At 38.1% G+C, this 15,620-nt stretch overlaps 1 protein-coding gene across 1 annotated transcript in view; it reads right to left on the bottom strand.

Moving 5' to 3' along the window:
- Positions 1-4,566, bottom strand: part of LOC140226292 (dnaJ homolog subfamily C member 5-like) — a 33,713-nt gene extending 29,147 nt beyond the window's left edge. Inside the window, exon 1 of the mRNA XM_072306788.1 lies at positions 4,432-4,566. Coding sequence (XP_072162889.1) covers positions 4,432-4,469 — 38 coding nt within the window. The 5' untranslated portion in view covers positions 4,470-4,566. The remainder of the gene's footprint in view (positions 1-4,431) is intronic.
- Between the last annotated feature and the right edge of the window lie 11,054 nt (positions 4,567-15,620).

Below are 15,620 nucleotides of genomic sequence, written 5' to 3'. Positions count from 1 at the left end.
TTCCATGACAGGCAAAAACACAACACATCTCAGTTAAACTGTAGTTGCAGTGCACTGCAAGTATTTCCACATCAAACTCAGGGAGATTCAACAGAGCAGTCAGGAAGATAACTGAATATTACGAGCAACACAATATGCCAGAATTTAATTCCCTGGTTCAGGGAGGATTTTGAATTCTACTCTGTAAAGGCATCGAACAAAGAATTTCAGTTTTTAGGGAGCCTCTATTGGAGAATCACAGAGATTTGGCTGCTCTGCAGGTTAATGAATCTTCATCATGATTTCTGCTACTTGCAATGCCTGCATTTATATGTATATGCCTGTAGATGGAAAATTAGCTTATAAATACTACGAATGTTTGTTCAGTCTACTGCATGTGAACCCGTTGAGGATGAGATGATTTTGCTATACTGCAGTAACATGCATAATGTCCCACAGACACCTGCCCAAGTGTACTCTGGAGTAGTCTTCCATGGACTAATAGACCATGTGGAAAAAAGATGGGACTGGCCTGGGAATTGAACCCATCATCTGGCTTATTGTGTACATAGTACAATGTATGTCCGTAGGTAGGCTCAGCACTCATGCCTTGGCTCCATACAAAATCAATGTTACACTGGTGTACCTAAGAGTGACCAGGGGAAAATGTTAATCCTACAAATACTAATAACCATATCTAGATGCATGACAGCCTAAAGTTATTAATCTTATGTTTATTCAAGAAACTGACAATTGTTCTACTGAATCTCCCTAATATCTGAAGTGAGCTCTGACCCAGATCACTATTTAGTTAACACTAAAATGTTACACAGGTCCTGTGCTTGTAAATAAAACACTTCATAGACAGTGCAGTGTAGTACTCCTACGAGCTATCTACAAATGTAGCATGCACATGATCATGAATGCAATTGATGTAGACACACACACAAAAAGAATCTTTATGTCCAGAGGAGTCTTTTACAGGGCTGCCAACCTTGAATGAGAGTTTGGCGTGAGACACTGTGAGGGAGCGGAGCGACCTCCTGGCTAGCGCCTGGCGGCCTGCTGTGTGGTCAGTGTATGTAAAGCGATGTAAAGCACACGTCATAGCCATACTTGTACTGTAATTTGCCAAAAGTACAAGCTACGCTCACGTGGTATAAGTAGAAACCAATCATAATCCAATAGCTCGTCTTTGCACGTGAATCGAAAACGATTACCGGTATTATTGGTTAAGCTTTACACCCGCGCGGGAAAATCTCGAAATTTTGGGCTTCGGCATATCGATATTTGGAATATCAGAGAATTTAGAGATATACGTTGTATTTATTTTTGGAGTCATGTACATTCCATTTTGGGGGTTTAGCGTGAGATTTCGTTTATCAGAGTGAGACAGTCAAAATTGGTTGAATTGCGTGAGTCTCACGCTCAATGCGTGAGAGTTGGCAGCCCTGCTTTTATCATTTTTTGACTTTATCGGCTCTCCTCTAATAGGAGGGGATTCTGGGAAGTCAGACGCAGTCTCCGTGGAACATTCCCCAAACAACCAGATCGTGAGATACAGACCGATCTTTTGCTGGTCAAGCATTGATGCATCAGTTAATTTGCACCATGCAGCAATGATGTATGCAGATAGTGCAGATTTCATATTATTTGACAGACTCAGAGAACAAAAGTAAACGTAGGAGATCAGATTAGATGTAAATTTTATAGTCCTCATTTAGTATACTTGGGTGTCCATCACATCGAAACCCTAATATTTTTCTATCATATAGCACTAGACTCTAGAGTCTACTTAAAGGACAAGTTCACCTTCATTAAGATAAGGATTAAGAGAATGCAGCAATTGTAGAACACATCAGTGAAAGTTTGAAGAAAATTGGACAATCGATGCAAAAGTTATGAATTTTTAAAACTTTTGTGTTGGAACCGCTGGATGAGTAGACTACTAAGGCTCGTGATGTCATATGAGTACAACAGTATAAAGAAAATGTAAAGAAAATTCAACATATTTTCACTTTTTTCGCATGATAATAGAGCACTTGACTTGCCTCTTTCTAAAGTCAATGGGAATAATATTACCCATAACATATGTCAGTAACGAGTCAAAGGAATGTGCACTTTTTTCAAAAGATGAAATTTTGTGAAATTCTCTTTATATTTTCCTTTATATTGTTGTACGCATGTGACATCATACACTGCAGTAGTCTTCTTATCCAGCGGTGACTGCACAAAAACTTCAAAAATTCATAACTTTTGAACGGATTGTCCGATTTTCCTCAAACTTTCAATGATGTGTTCTACTAATATTGCTACATTCTCTCAATCCTTATGTTAATGAAGGTGAACTTGTCCTTTAAAATAGATCTAACGCTAGATCTATCTCACAATTTGCCTGAAATTTTACTTCAGATGTAGGGTAACATTCCCAGTATTTGGTCACTTAAGTTTTTTGCAACATTTTTCAAACTAAAATAATAGATACCTGGTACATACATCATATCTACAGCAATGTATGTGAAATACGTCAAATTTCTTTAATTTCAATTTTCATTTTGTTAAATATCACACAGAATTTCACAAAATCCCAAAATATATCACCTTGACAATTCCCCAGAATACGGTCACCGCGACCAGTATTCGGTCACGCGATATGCGCGTTCAATGTCAATGTGTGTTCAAGGCAGCTGAAACATGCGCGCACGCTACCTTGTTGGCGCAGAATTGCATCGGGGACGTTGGGGCGCCTGTTGGTGACTGAATACTGGGGAATCAGCACTTGCATTCAACCCTTATACATTGAGTCACTGCATCGGCACGTACGGAAATTTTGTTTTTCTTTTGCGTTTCTGACGATACCATCACACTCCGAGCTTGCGATAAGCAAAAAACCCTGCAAGAGAACGGCGTACATGCGTATTTCTCAATTTTTTAGCGCTTTTTCGGCGACCCGTACTCTTAAAACTGGGCTTATTAAATCCGCACGCTTTGGGAAAGTCGCGCGGATTCTGCACTTTTGACGGTGAAATTTGGGATTTTGGATGGATTTTTGGAGGGGACTAAGGGACTTTCCTGTTTGGAATGAGTGTGCAAGTATGTGAATTGATGTGATTTGCATGTGTTGTGACAGTTGAACTTACTGGCCGGTGACTAGTGATAAGTGACTGAATACCGGTAGCTGACCGAATACTGGTGCTCTTACTTACCCTAGGCCCTAAAGAAAATACTCTGAATTCATAAGCGCGCATTAAAAACGTGATTTGCAGTATGCACTCCAAGATAACTGCTTAACGCGTGGGTTATTTTGACACACTCAGTTGCGTCGTAATTTGATTTTTTAAACCAACACTCCTACCATCTATTGACAATACGTGTGAAATGGACGTATCAAGTACCGGTACCGTACACTACAAACATTGTGTATTAACATGATTAAATGCTCTTTCAAAGTAAATTTTATGTGCATTTATAATCTATATAGAATCATCGTATTGCTGTTGATCTTGTTTATCATCGGGTTTTACCCGTTTTTCAGTAATATTTGGGCATCTTCAAATCCCCAGTGAAGAACGCAAAACCACACACTGCGCGTAGTCTCATGTGTGAAACTGAAAGTTCGTTCTTTACGCCCAATGCTACACGTACATATAGAGCTGTGTTAGTTTCAATGCAATGTACAGTCAGTGTCGATGTGTTTTGGACACCTACCTAGCTAGATTGGTAGATAAGTCTCAGAGACTCCAACTCTCCCGTTTTCGACGGGAGATCTCCCGCCGAAAGCCCATTTTTGCAAAATCTCCCGTTCTCCCGCTTGAGATTTGATTTCTCCCGCCCTGGCTCTGTGTCTCCCGGTGGAAAGCATTTCTTACTTATTGCTATCGACATCGTATGTTTAAAAAATAAGCCTTGCCCTTGGATAGCACCAGAGAACATCTAGAACCAGTGAGAACTCTAACCTGAGTTAGTTAGGAACTTCGCGCTTCGCACACATCAACTTGGAGTCTCCCGTTTGCTAGGGGTTTCGGGCGGGAGAATCTCCAGATCAGAAGGTACTTGGGCGTTGGGGTTGGAGTCTCTGAAGTCTACGTTAGGGTTACTATTAAACTTTGTGTCATTCATTTGTTCATGTGCAATAACACTGAGACATGAAGCCACACACTCGTCATTACAGGTCTACGGCTGGCTGCTGCTTGAGCGCCTATCCAGCAGCCGAATGGCATACAAATCCACCGGTGCTCATCGAGCGAGACGAGCTGACTGAATGAATGGATGATGGACGGGCTTCTACCAATCCATTGATTGTACATCAAACCCACAGTACAGGGCGCTCCATTCGCCCTCAACTCACACCCCGTTCAAATGACTCGCACGTTCTCAACGCGGGGGGAAAAATGGTTGCAGTTTTTCTTACACAAAACAACGCTACAACTGGTAAAGTTGAAGTGTCCTTACCTCATAGATCTCGACTCTTTTGACATCGGCGATGCCATGGTTATGGATTATCAGTAGGTTTGGGTAGAAATCCTCGTCACCTTTTGCTCATTGCCGCTTCAAGAGACCGCACCTGTCATCCACAATCCCTATTCAAGCTAGTGCTAGCTGAATGTGTTTCGTGCGTGGTGGTGTATGGTCAAGTATGGTGGCTTCAAATAACAGTAGAATGTGGCGTTTTTCTCTCTCTCTTATACAGGTCATTCATGGATCATGTATGTAATGCAACTCGAAATCAATGGCGTATCTAGGGGGGGGGGCAAGGGGGGCACGTGCCCCGGGCGCCACTCCTTGGGGGCGCAAAAAACGAAAAAAAAAAAGGAGGAAGAAGAAGAAAAAAAAAAGAAAAAAGAAAAGAAGAAGAAGAAGAAGAAGAAGAAGAAGAAGAAGAAGAAGAAGAAACTCGCCCGGAAAGGGGGGGGGGGGGGGGGGAAGGGAGAATGTTGTGGGGAGGGGGGGGGGGCAGAAAACCAAATCAAACAAAATGAAAACAAAACATGATGATGACGCGGACAAAATGACAATGTTTATTGTGTTCAAACAAGAATTCCATGTTCTGTAAGCTGGAAAAAAAAAAAGAAATTCGGATCGCTCGCTGCGCTCGCTCGCCAAAATTTGTATAAAAAAAGAAAGTAAGAAAAAAACGTGATGATGACGCCGACAAAATGACAATGTCTATTGTGTTCACACATGTCATTTTATATTTAGCAGGCAAAATGTTTCACGGAGCAGCGGCTGCAATTTCTTTCGTTCTGAAGCGATCGCCAATTGGATCAAAAGAAGGCGCCAACGGTTTCGAACATACGGGGGGGGGGGGGGGCAAAAAAATCAAACAAGATAAGAACAAAACTTAATGATGACGCGGAAATATACAAATTTCGGCTCACTCGCTCGTACTAATTTGGAGTACTTTTTCAAGTCCTCAGTTTGTTGGTATAAATCGTTATCTATAAGGCCGTCACTATATATATCTTGATTAGAATTGTAAGATTTAATAAGCAAAAAATGAGTTCCATATTTTGTAAGCTGAAATACAAAAAATTTCGTCTCGCTGCGCTCGCTAGCCAAAATTTATCAGGAAAAAAGAGATAAGAACAAAACGTGATGATGACGCGGAAATTATACTAATTTCGGCTCATTCGCGCGTACTAATTTAGAGTTTTTTTAAAGTCCTCAGTTTGTTGGCATAGATAAATCGTTATCTATAAGGCCGTCACTATATCTTGATTAGAATTGTAAGATTTGATAAGCAAAACATGACAAGAATTCAATGTTTTGTAAGCTGAAACACAAAAATTTTCGGCTCGCTCGCTGCGCTCGCTCGCCAAAATTTATCAAAATTCATTACGTTTAAATCACCCTCAAAAGACCCCTTTTAAGTGCTTGAAAAAGCATATATCATGTGGACTTTGCTTAAAGGTATTAGCCCACATTTGTAAACCTGCAGCAATTGGTCTCATAGTTAGCATAGAGTTTGGGTATGATTGCAGTAACACATGTGCAAAATTTCGTTCCAATTAGTCCATTACTTTCATAAAAATGAATGAAAATGCACCGTAATCCGTATGCATGCGTATAACGCTCGCTAGCTCCGGTCCACGTACGTGTTACTTGTACAATGTACGTAGCTATAGTCCGCGCTCGTAATTCGATTTTGGGTCGGGTTGACCCGGTTTGAAAATTGATTTTAAAACGATGATTTTCTCTCTTTTATCGAATGGTATAGACAAAGAGCGACAGGTGAGGTATGTTACTGTTATAACGTGTACTTGAAGTCATATTGGACCTGTTTTATGCAGTTTTGATTTTCGTGGGTTTGCAAATGTGGGCTAGTACCTTTAAAGTCCCTACCGGGATGGGGTTGGGGTTGAACACTTTTTCAAAAATTAGGGGCGCAATTTTCGTGCTTGCCCCGGGCGCCGTTTTCCCTAGATACGCCACTGCTCGAAATACCCTGTTTTGACACTAATGGTACAAAATCAGATTGACTCCACTCAGGGTAATCATGCTAATAGCCCTTGGAATCGAATTCATTCTAAAGTCCTATGGCTGACTCCCGGGCTTACTCTCAGAAAGAAAAAAAAAATAATCGAGACCTAGTCTTAATAATAGTTGTTTTCGCGTGGGGAAAGCTCATGAAATTTGATATTGTATTTCTGCTTTGTTTCGGTATCCGAGCTGTTACCTTTCAATTTGATCATCGTTCCATATTCTTTTTGGGTTATGTTCACTAATTTGTACAACTCAAGTAGTCTACAATGTGTTTTTGGCAGCTGTGTTGATGAAATCACTTTTATCATCTCTCACAACTTTACATCTTGAAACGTTAAAAAAATACGAGTAAGCTTACTGTTTGGTCGACTATCACTTTCACTGCGTCGGTAACATCGGTAAATGTATAATAGTCAAACCTGTCTATAGCGGCCACCCGAGGGAGACGAAAAGTGGCCGTTATACGGCAGGTGGTCGCTAAAGATAGCGACAAGCCCGAACGCGACACATACAATGTATGTGTTATGTATGACTTATATGAGATGTGCTCCACTCTACTACAGTCACTTGAACTCACTATACCCACTATTAGTAGCCCCCTATGTTTCACTACTGCTGTCAGTAGGTGGTCTCACATAAGTTATCTAGAGTATGAACAAGTTTGCTGCTCCTTGTTTTTCCCCATTGTTTTTGATTATCAGTAGGCCTATATACATAATGTATTTTTGTACTTTAGTACATCTGATGTATTTTTCATTGAGAAATACAAAAATAGATTGAAATTGAAATTGATATTAATAATAAAGTTGTGTATGAAAGGGTATCAACCAACCACGTGGGGGGGGGGGGGGGTAGACATTCAAATGTGCCACCCTCCCGCAAGTCCAAAACCTCAGAAATAGACTGAATAGAACATAACATCAAATTTGCACCCTAACTGCTGCTAAACACCCTACATGGCATCACCAGGTACATCACATCTCGCATTTTGCAGCCACAGAATGCTAGCAGGTAGTGAGGAGTGTGCTAGAGACAGCCGTTGATGGCGCTGTGATGTCCATGCTTATTGTCTGCATTCACACACCCATAATGAGGATTTTTTGGAACTCACAAAAATATACAATATGTTCGGGACAAAATCCAAATGTCTCCAAAACTCAACACATATCCTACATAGTCAAGTGATGTGGATAACCGAGGGCCGAAAAAAAAAAGGGAAGAGATAAGTTCTGACAAATTCTGCGTGTGGATAGGTATATTGAGAAACATCAGTATGTCAATATGATATCATTATGATACAATAAGACCTCTCACTCTAGTGTTATATAGTATCAACCCTGATCTGTCTGTTATAGTATTGAGATATTTTGTATGGTAATGGTATAGTGATGTAGATGTAAATGATGGAAACCCAACCAAGTCAAGATCTTTGTATGCGGCGGACAAAACCCGAATTTGAACACTACACAGTTACGTGCAGGCCAAACGAGGGCCACAAATCTTGTGGTTGACTATTTTTCCAGTACTTGTAATTCATTGGATATTTTGTGGATTGTCCCCCGTTTTCTTGCATGCTTTTCATGCGTTTTTAATTCTTCAACGATAAGCACATTAACTATGAAGTATTTGTCCTCAAATTTACTTAGCTTGTACTTTCTCTACCTCATCCCTATTCTGTCAGCATGCATGACCTTAATTATACAGTCAGACCGAGGCACATTGTCACAGTGCTATCTACGCTTGAGTGGACTATTGCTAACTTTACAAATTGGTTACGTTCAGATTTATATACTAGATGGATTGTTCAGTGCTGATAATAAGAAAAAACTTGGCAAGAAGGGGCTGCTCTTTTAGAATTGAAATTGAACGAATTGGTGCACACTTTAGTGGAATATTGGCATTTTTTTAGTAAAAAAAAAATGAATATTCAGAGACAAAATTCGGAACACTACATGTAGCATGAACGGGCTGGATGACTTAAGAAAGTTCCCAACAAGCTAAATAGGGCACCAGATGCCTCGGAAATTCTTTCTGTATCTTGCTTCAAAATGAATGTATATAGCTGATAAATAGGCCTATATAAATGATTAGTAACGAGAGTTAATGTTCCGTTTATGCTGTTCATACCTATGACTGAATTCCCTCTATAATTTAATGAAAAACTTTGAAATTCAACGTTCGCAAATCAGGAATTCTTTGCAATAAATGTTACGAACACCTACCACAATACCCTATGTTTGCCATGATAATAGGTATCACAATAATATTTACCCACACTGAGAGTGACGTTGTCAGAAAGCCTCGATGTATTCAAAATACGGGAGGCGCCAACAGCTAAATTCTTAATCTTTGGTGTGATCCTGTCGTGAGCTATCGAATGTAAGATCATTTACCCTCTTAAAGGATTAATTTGGAAGGTCAGTTTTCACAGTATTCTCTTATTCTTTTTGTCTGAACGTCCTCGCTGTTGTACCCTTAATGCAACAAGTCTCGTGATCCCATGGAAGAATGATTAAATCCATGTCGACATTGCTATTCCAAATATGTGATCCTACCGATATTATGGATTCATGTTCCACAAATGTTCATGTTAATATTTATGTTTGAATTCCGTAAATATATGAATGAAGCGAACAGACTCTCAAATACGATGCAAATTAGAATTTCCATATGCTTTGTCTTCTAGGAAACATTTTTTTTTTCTCTAGTACCAGAAGTATGAATATTCACAGTATATGGTATTGTTGAAGAACTAAGTATGCGTCAAAATGGTATTAGTGTGTGTAGAGAAAGGATGCGAACGCTGGTTAGGCCAAAGAGGTACTAGGCGGGCTCGACTCGTACCTCTTTGGTTAGGCGAGCTACGATGACATGAAAAAAGTTTGATAATATTCAAGTTCAAGTTCAATCATAGTTTATTTCCAATCAAAGAAAATCAAAACGTAATGCAAAGTATACATATCATGAAATGATATTGTCTACACTTTTACAAAAGGTTCATGTAATATACGAAATAAATTATATACATCAACATATGTACAATAATCAGAAGGAACGATGCGTATACATGTATACTTCGCGAGCTTTCAGAAAATAACTTCAATTTTGGAAAATAGCGATCCACAAAAAAGCAAAGCTTGTAGGACGTGGATCCCTAGATAATTGATGAGTAAGCAATATATTATTCAAGTTTGTTTTATTATTTTCTTACAGCATTTATATTAAATATAGATTACTTAAGTCGTTTGTAAAAATATAGCTATACGCTGGCTTCGACAATAATAGGAAATAAGTATCAATGCTAATGCCCAGACGGTGTTCATTGAACTGGTGTACCGGGAAAATATAAGAAGGACGACACACTCGTACAGACATTCAGTTACCCACACCCATATACGACGCGAGACAGTACCGAGAAGAGAGAAGACGGTGACAATACAAGTCTACGAGGAACAAAGACAGGAAGGAAGAGGAAAGAAGAATAAAGAGAGAAGAGAGGTCTGCATACAGAACACGCCAAGTGCTGCGACATCAGGACAGGTGAAACCTCAAGCATAAATTAAAACAATTAGTTCAGATTATCTACAATTACAAGTAGATAACAAATGTTTTCTGAATTTGTATTTAAATGTGAGGAATGAGGGTGAGTCTTTTAAGCTATTATCTAGATTATTCCAAAGTCTGGGTCCGGTATACAGAAATGTATTTTGGGCATGTACTGTTCTCATGAATGGAAGATGGAATTCGTTGGATCGTCGCGTAGGATAGTTATGTACATGACTGTTTCGATGAAAAGAGTCGTGAAATATTTCGGGTAAAAAGTTGCTGTTATAATTAAACATGAACTGACCAAGTTGAAACACATACAAATCTTTTATTTTTAGTATTTTATGGTAAAAAAACAAAGGATCTGTATGTTCTCGTGTAGTTAGGTTAAAAACAGTTCTGAGTGCTTTCTTTTGCAATAAAAAAAGTTTATCAAGTAATATCTGATATGTATTACCCCAAGCAAGAATCCCGTAGTTTAGATACGGTAGTATCAAACTAGAGTAAAGAGTTAATAATGCACATGAAGGAAGATAATATTTTAATCTGTTCATTACGCCAATGTTTCGTGAAATAGTTTTACATATGCTATCAATATGATTCCTCCATGAAAGCTTGTTATCAACGCAAACACCAAGAAATTTAAAAGTAGAAACTTCTTCTAGGGGAGTAGTATCAAATGATATATTGCCCGGGAGGCTATCTAAAGAGTTACTAAAAAGCATAAATTTTGTTTTTTGAATATTAAGTGACAATTTATTTGCGTATATCCATTGTATAACCTTTTTCAGTTCTTCGTTTACTGTTCTTGCTAAGATATTTGGGTCGGGATGGGAAAAGAAAAGGTTAGAGTCATCCGCGAATAATATGAATGATAGTTTCTCCGAGGATCTATGAAAATCATTGATATAAATAATGAATAACAACGGGCCTAGTAAGCTCCCTTGTGGGACACCACATGTTATCGTTTTATTTTGAGAATCAAAACCATTGACATGTACAAATTGGGATCTATTTGATAGGTAACTCGTGAACCACTCCAAGGCCTTTCCACGTATGCCATAATGGGATAATTTTGCGAGAAGTATTCCATGGTTAATCGTGTCAAAGGCCTTGGAGAAGTCCAAGAAGATACCTATCGTGTGTGAAAATGTGTCAAGTGCGTGTGTGACTTTGTCGATGAGGGCGAGTAATGCGTGTGTTGTGCTGTGGTTTTCCCTGAATCCAAATTGAACATTTGAAAATATGCCACAGGTTTTAAGAAAACGTACTGTCCGGATGTAAACTATTTTTTCAAGAATCTTGGAGATAGAAGATAATAAAGATATAGGTCTATAATTGTTGACATCATCCTTCTCCCCTTTCTTGAAAATAGGAATTACTTTCGCAATTTTCATGCTATTTGGCACATGGCCAGTTGTAAGCGATGAATTGATAATATGTACTAAGGGATCCACTATTTGAGGAATTATGTTTTTTATCAGGTGGTTATCAATTCCGTCGTGGCCAGGACTTTTTCCTTCTTTCAAATTGGCAACAATCCTTACTATTTCTTCTTTATATGTAGGGTCAAAAAATATAGTTTTGGAGTTAGGTGTATCTAAAAAATCAGTAAAAGTTTTACTAGAAAGAGGAATATTTTGAGAAAGATTTTGTCCAATTGAAGAGAAGAAGTCATAATATCTCGAAGTGGTCGTTGTCATCTACACTGTATATCACATTTACATAGTCAGATATCTGAGCTTAAACCACACAATAATGACTCTAACAAATTTCACGTGACTCCACCTTGTCACGTTATAGACGTGCTTAATCAGTTCAATTTATTTCCATTTTTTCTTCCATGAAACATAACATAAGAGAATTACAAAATCTTGAGTACACATTAGTTGAATGCATGCAAAGTGGAATTAAATATGATAAAGGTATTGAAAGCATGTATAAGCATAATTTTTGTACCAAATTTGTTGCATTATCTATGTTCTGTAAAGGATTAAAAAAAAACATTGAGAGGTCCACTAGAAGGCATTATTTGTCGACTGTGGACAACTCATGCAATCGATGCAAAAACTTTGACTTTCTTAGTCACGAAAGTGAAATATAAATAATTCAAAACAGGGCAGACATTAAGGGACAGACAGGACAGAAAGGAAAAACACAAACACATAAGCACAGCAACGTAGCATTACCGTAATTTATAATGTATTAAAAAAAATGTAAGTGTAAATGCCCACAAGCTGCTAATGAGGAATCGCAACAAGGACAATGATCACGGAAGTGCTAAAAGAATACACTGAGCGAGTTTTGTTTTTGAACTGTTTTGTGTGTTTGTTTTGTGTGTGTGTGTGCGTGTGTGTGTGTTTGTGTGTGTCATCCAGAGAATTATGAAAGTAGTTAAAGAAACTTCAAAGTTCATTTTGACATAAAATCTCAGGAATACTGATGTTGGTTTGTGTGTGTGTGTGTGTGTGTGTGTGTGTGTGTGTGTGTGAGAGAGAGAGAGAGAGAGAGAGAGAGAGAAGATATGACAACTGTGAATCTTTACACAATGGAATAAGCACTGAGCGTCTAGTCACGCTGGGTGTGTGATGCCTGCTTGCGATATCTCCTTGGTAAGACCAAAGATTTATATCCAAACTAGATTCCACTCAGAGTTCGTTCCATACACACAATATGGGTACTGTGATTGTGTAAACTGAACCTGTGTGTCATATTTTGCCACTATTAAAAAGGTCACTTTGACTGCTGCAATGTACGATGCCAATAAAGTTACAAGTTTCACTATAATATTACAAGTGTTGGAAATTTATATTACTCTCATAACGTTCATAATCATATTCACATGGACGACTGGTGACAGTAGGAAAAGCAATCCATTACTGTGCTTATACCGACTATTTACACTAGACATGTTGAAGAGAAAATGCCGCCAATCTCGTATTATACCACCTCTGAATTTCTATAGGTATTACATAATTCTTATATTAAGCACATTTTGATGATCACAATCATTCCTGCAGCACTTGGTAAGAATCATTTTTTTTTTCATACGGAAACTCATAGTTAATACAAACGACTTACAACTGACGATAACGTACTGATATACTTCAATAATATTGACCATTTTTTGTGTTTACTGTGCTTACTGTACTACACTTTACTGTGTTTACTGTGTTTACTACACTTTACTGTGTTTACTGTGCTTATACCGAGTATCATATACACTAGACATGCTGAAGAGAAAATGCCGCCAATCTCGTATTATACCACCTCTGAATTTCTATAGGTATTACATATTTCAAGCACATTTTGATGATCACAATCATTCCTGCAGCACTTGATAAGAATCACTTTATTTTTTTTTCATACAGCAGCTCATATAAGATTAATACAAACAACTTACAACTGATGATAACATACTAAAATACTTCAATAATATTGACAATTTTTTTTTTTCAGCATGCATTGTGGTCATGCATGTGGTAATGGCAGTGGCGGATCCAGAGGGGGGCGCAACCGGCGCACGCCCCCCCCTTTATTTTTCGTTAAAAACAAAAGAAATAAAAAGAAAAAAAAAATGAAATGAAACCCGGAAGTATGAATATTCACAGTATATGGTATTGTTGAAGAACTAAGTATGCGTCAAGTGTGTGTAGAGAAAGGATGCGAACGCTGGTTAGGCCAAAGAGGTACTAGGCGGGCTCGACTCGTACCTCTTTGCTTAGGCGAGCTACGATGACATGAAAAGAGTTTGATAATATCTCGAAGTAGTCGTTGTCATCTATATCACATTTGCATAGTCAGATATCTGAGCTTAAACCACACAAATGACTCTAACAAATTTCACGTGACTCCACCTTGTCACGTTATAGACGTGCTTAATCAGTTCAATTATTTATTTCCATTTTTCTTCCATGAAACATAAGAGAATTACAAAATCTTGAGTACACATTAGTTGACTGCATGCAAAGTGGAATTAAATATGATAAGGTCTTGAAAGCATGTATAAGCATAATTTTTGTACCAAATTTGTTGCATTATCTATGTTCTGTAAAGGATAAAAAAAAAACATTGAGAGGTCCAATATATATATAGAAGGCATTGTCGACTGTGGACAACTCATGCAATCGATGCAAAAACTTTGACTTTCTTAGTTACGAAAGTGAAATATAAATAATTCAAAACAGGGCAGACATCAAGGGACAGACAGGACAGAAAGGAAAAACACAAACACATAAGCACAGCAACGTAGCATTACCGTAATCTATAATGTATTAAAAAAATGCAATTTATTTAAATGCCCACAAGCTGCTAATGAGGAATCGCAACAAGGGCGATCACGGAAGTGCTAAAAGAATACACTGAGCGAGTTTTGTTTTTGAACTGTTTTGTGTGTTTGTTTGTTGTGTGTGTGTGTGTGTGTGTCATCCAGAGAATTATTATTATGAAAGTAGTTAAAAGAAACTTCAAAGTTCATTTTGACATAAAATCTCAGGAATACTGATGTCGGTTTGTGTGTGTGTGTGTGTGTGTGAGAGAGAGAGAGAGAGAGAGAGAAGACATGGAAGATATGACAACTGTGAATTTTTACACAATGGAATAAGCACTGAGCGTCTAGTCACGCTGGGTGTGTGATGCCTGCTTGCGATATCTCCTTGGTAAGACCAAAGAGATATAATATATCCAAACTAGATTCCACTCAGAGTTCGTTCCATACACACAATATGGGTACTGTGATTGTGTTCATTGAACCCGTGTGTCATATTTTGCCACTATTAAAAAGGTCACTTTGACTGCTGCAATGTACGATGCCAATAAAGTTACAAGTTTCACTATAATATTACAAGTGTTGGAAATTTATATTACTCTCATAACGTTCATAATCATATTCACATGGACGACTGGTGACAGTAGGAAAAGCAATCCATTACTGTGCTTATACCGAGTATCTACACTAGACATGTTGAAGAGAAAATGCCGCCAATCTCGTATTATACCACCTCTGAATTTCTATAGGTATTACATAATTTTTATATTAAGCACATTTTGATGATCACAATCATTCCTGCAGCACTTGGTAAGAATCAATTTTTTTTTCATACAGAAACTCATAATTAATACAAACGACTTACAACTGACGATAACGTACTGATATACGATAACGTACTGATATACTTCAACAATAATATTGACACATTTTTTTTTTTTCAGCATGCATTGTGGTCATGTGGTAATAGTCATGTTTGCTTCATCTGTTACGACAATGAAGTTAAGATTCAACATAATTACGTTAGCAATTGGTTCGGGCTCCTTTGAAAGTGTCAGTGATACTGCAAACCAGAAAACAAAGCCATGCTACTTTAGGATTCCCCATCTTCTCTTCTCTCTAATTCGTCATCCTCTCAAGTATTATCTCTAGCCACCATCTTTCTTTTTCCTCTTTCCCTTTCTGCTTTTCTTTCTCACTGTCTTTCTGTCCCTCCGTCCCGACCTCAGTATTTCCACTCTCAATGGTGTCAGATTGCAATTTCCAATTGCATTTGTACTAAGCGATGAAATTTTCATTGTTAGCATTCAATGCGACTATTTTTTTGTGTGTGTCATCGAGACCC

Source organism: Diadema setosum, chromosome 3 (assembly GCF_964275005.1).
Source record: "Diadema setosum chromosome 3, eeDiaSeto1, whole genome shotgun sequence".
In the NCBI taxonomy this organism is placed as follows: domain Eukaryota; kingdom Metazoa; phylum Echinodermata; class Echinoidea; order Diadematoida; family Diadematidae; genus Diadema; species Diadema setosum.
Note: the sequence above shows the minus strand (reverse complement) of the source record. Positions and strands in the feature narration are given on the sequence as shown.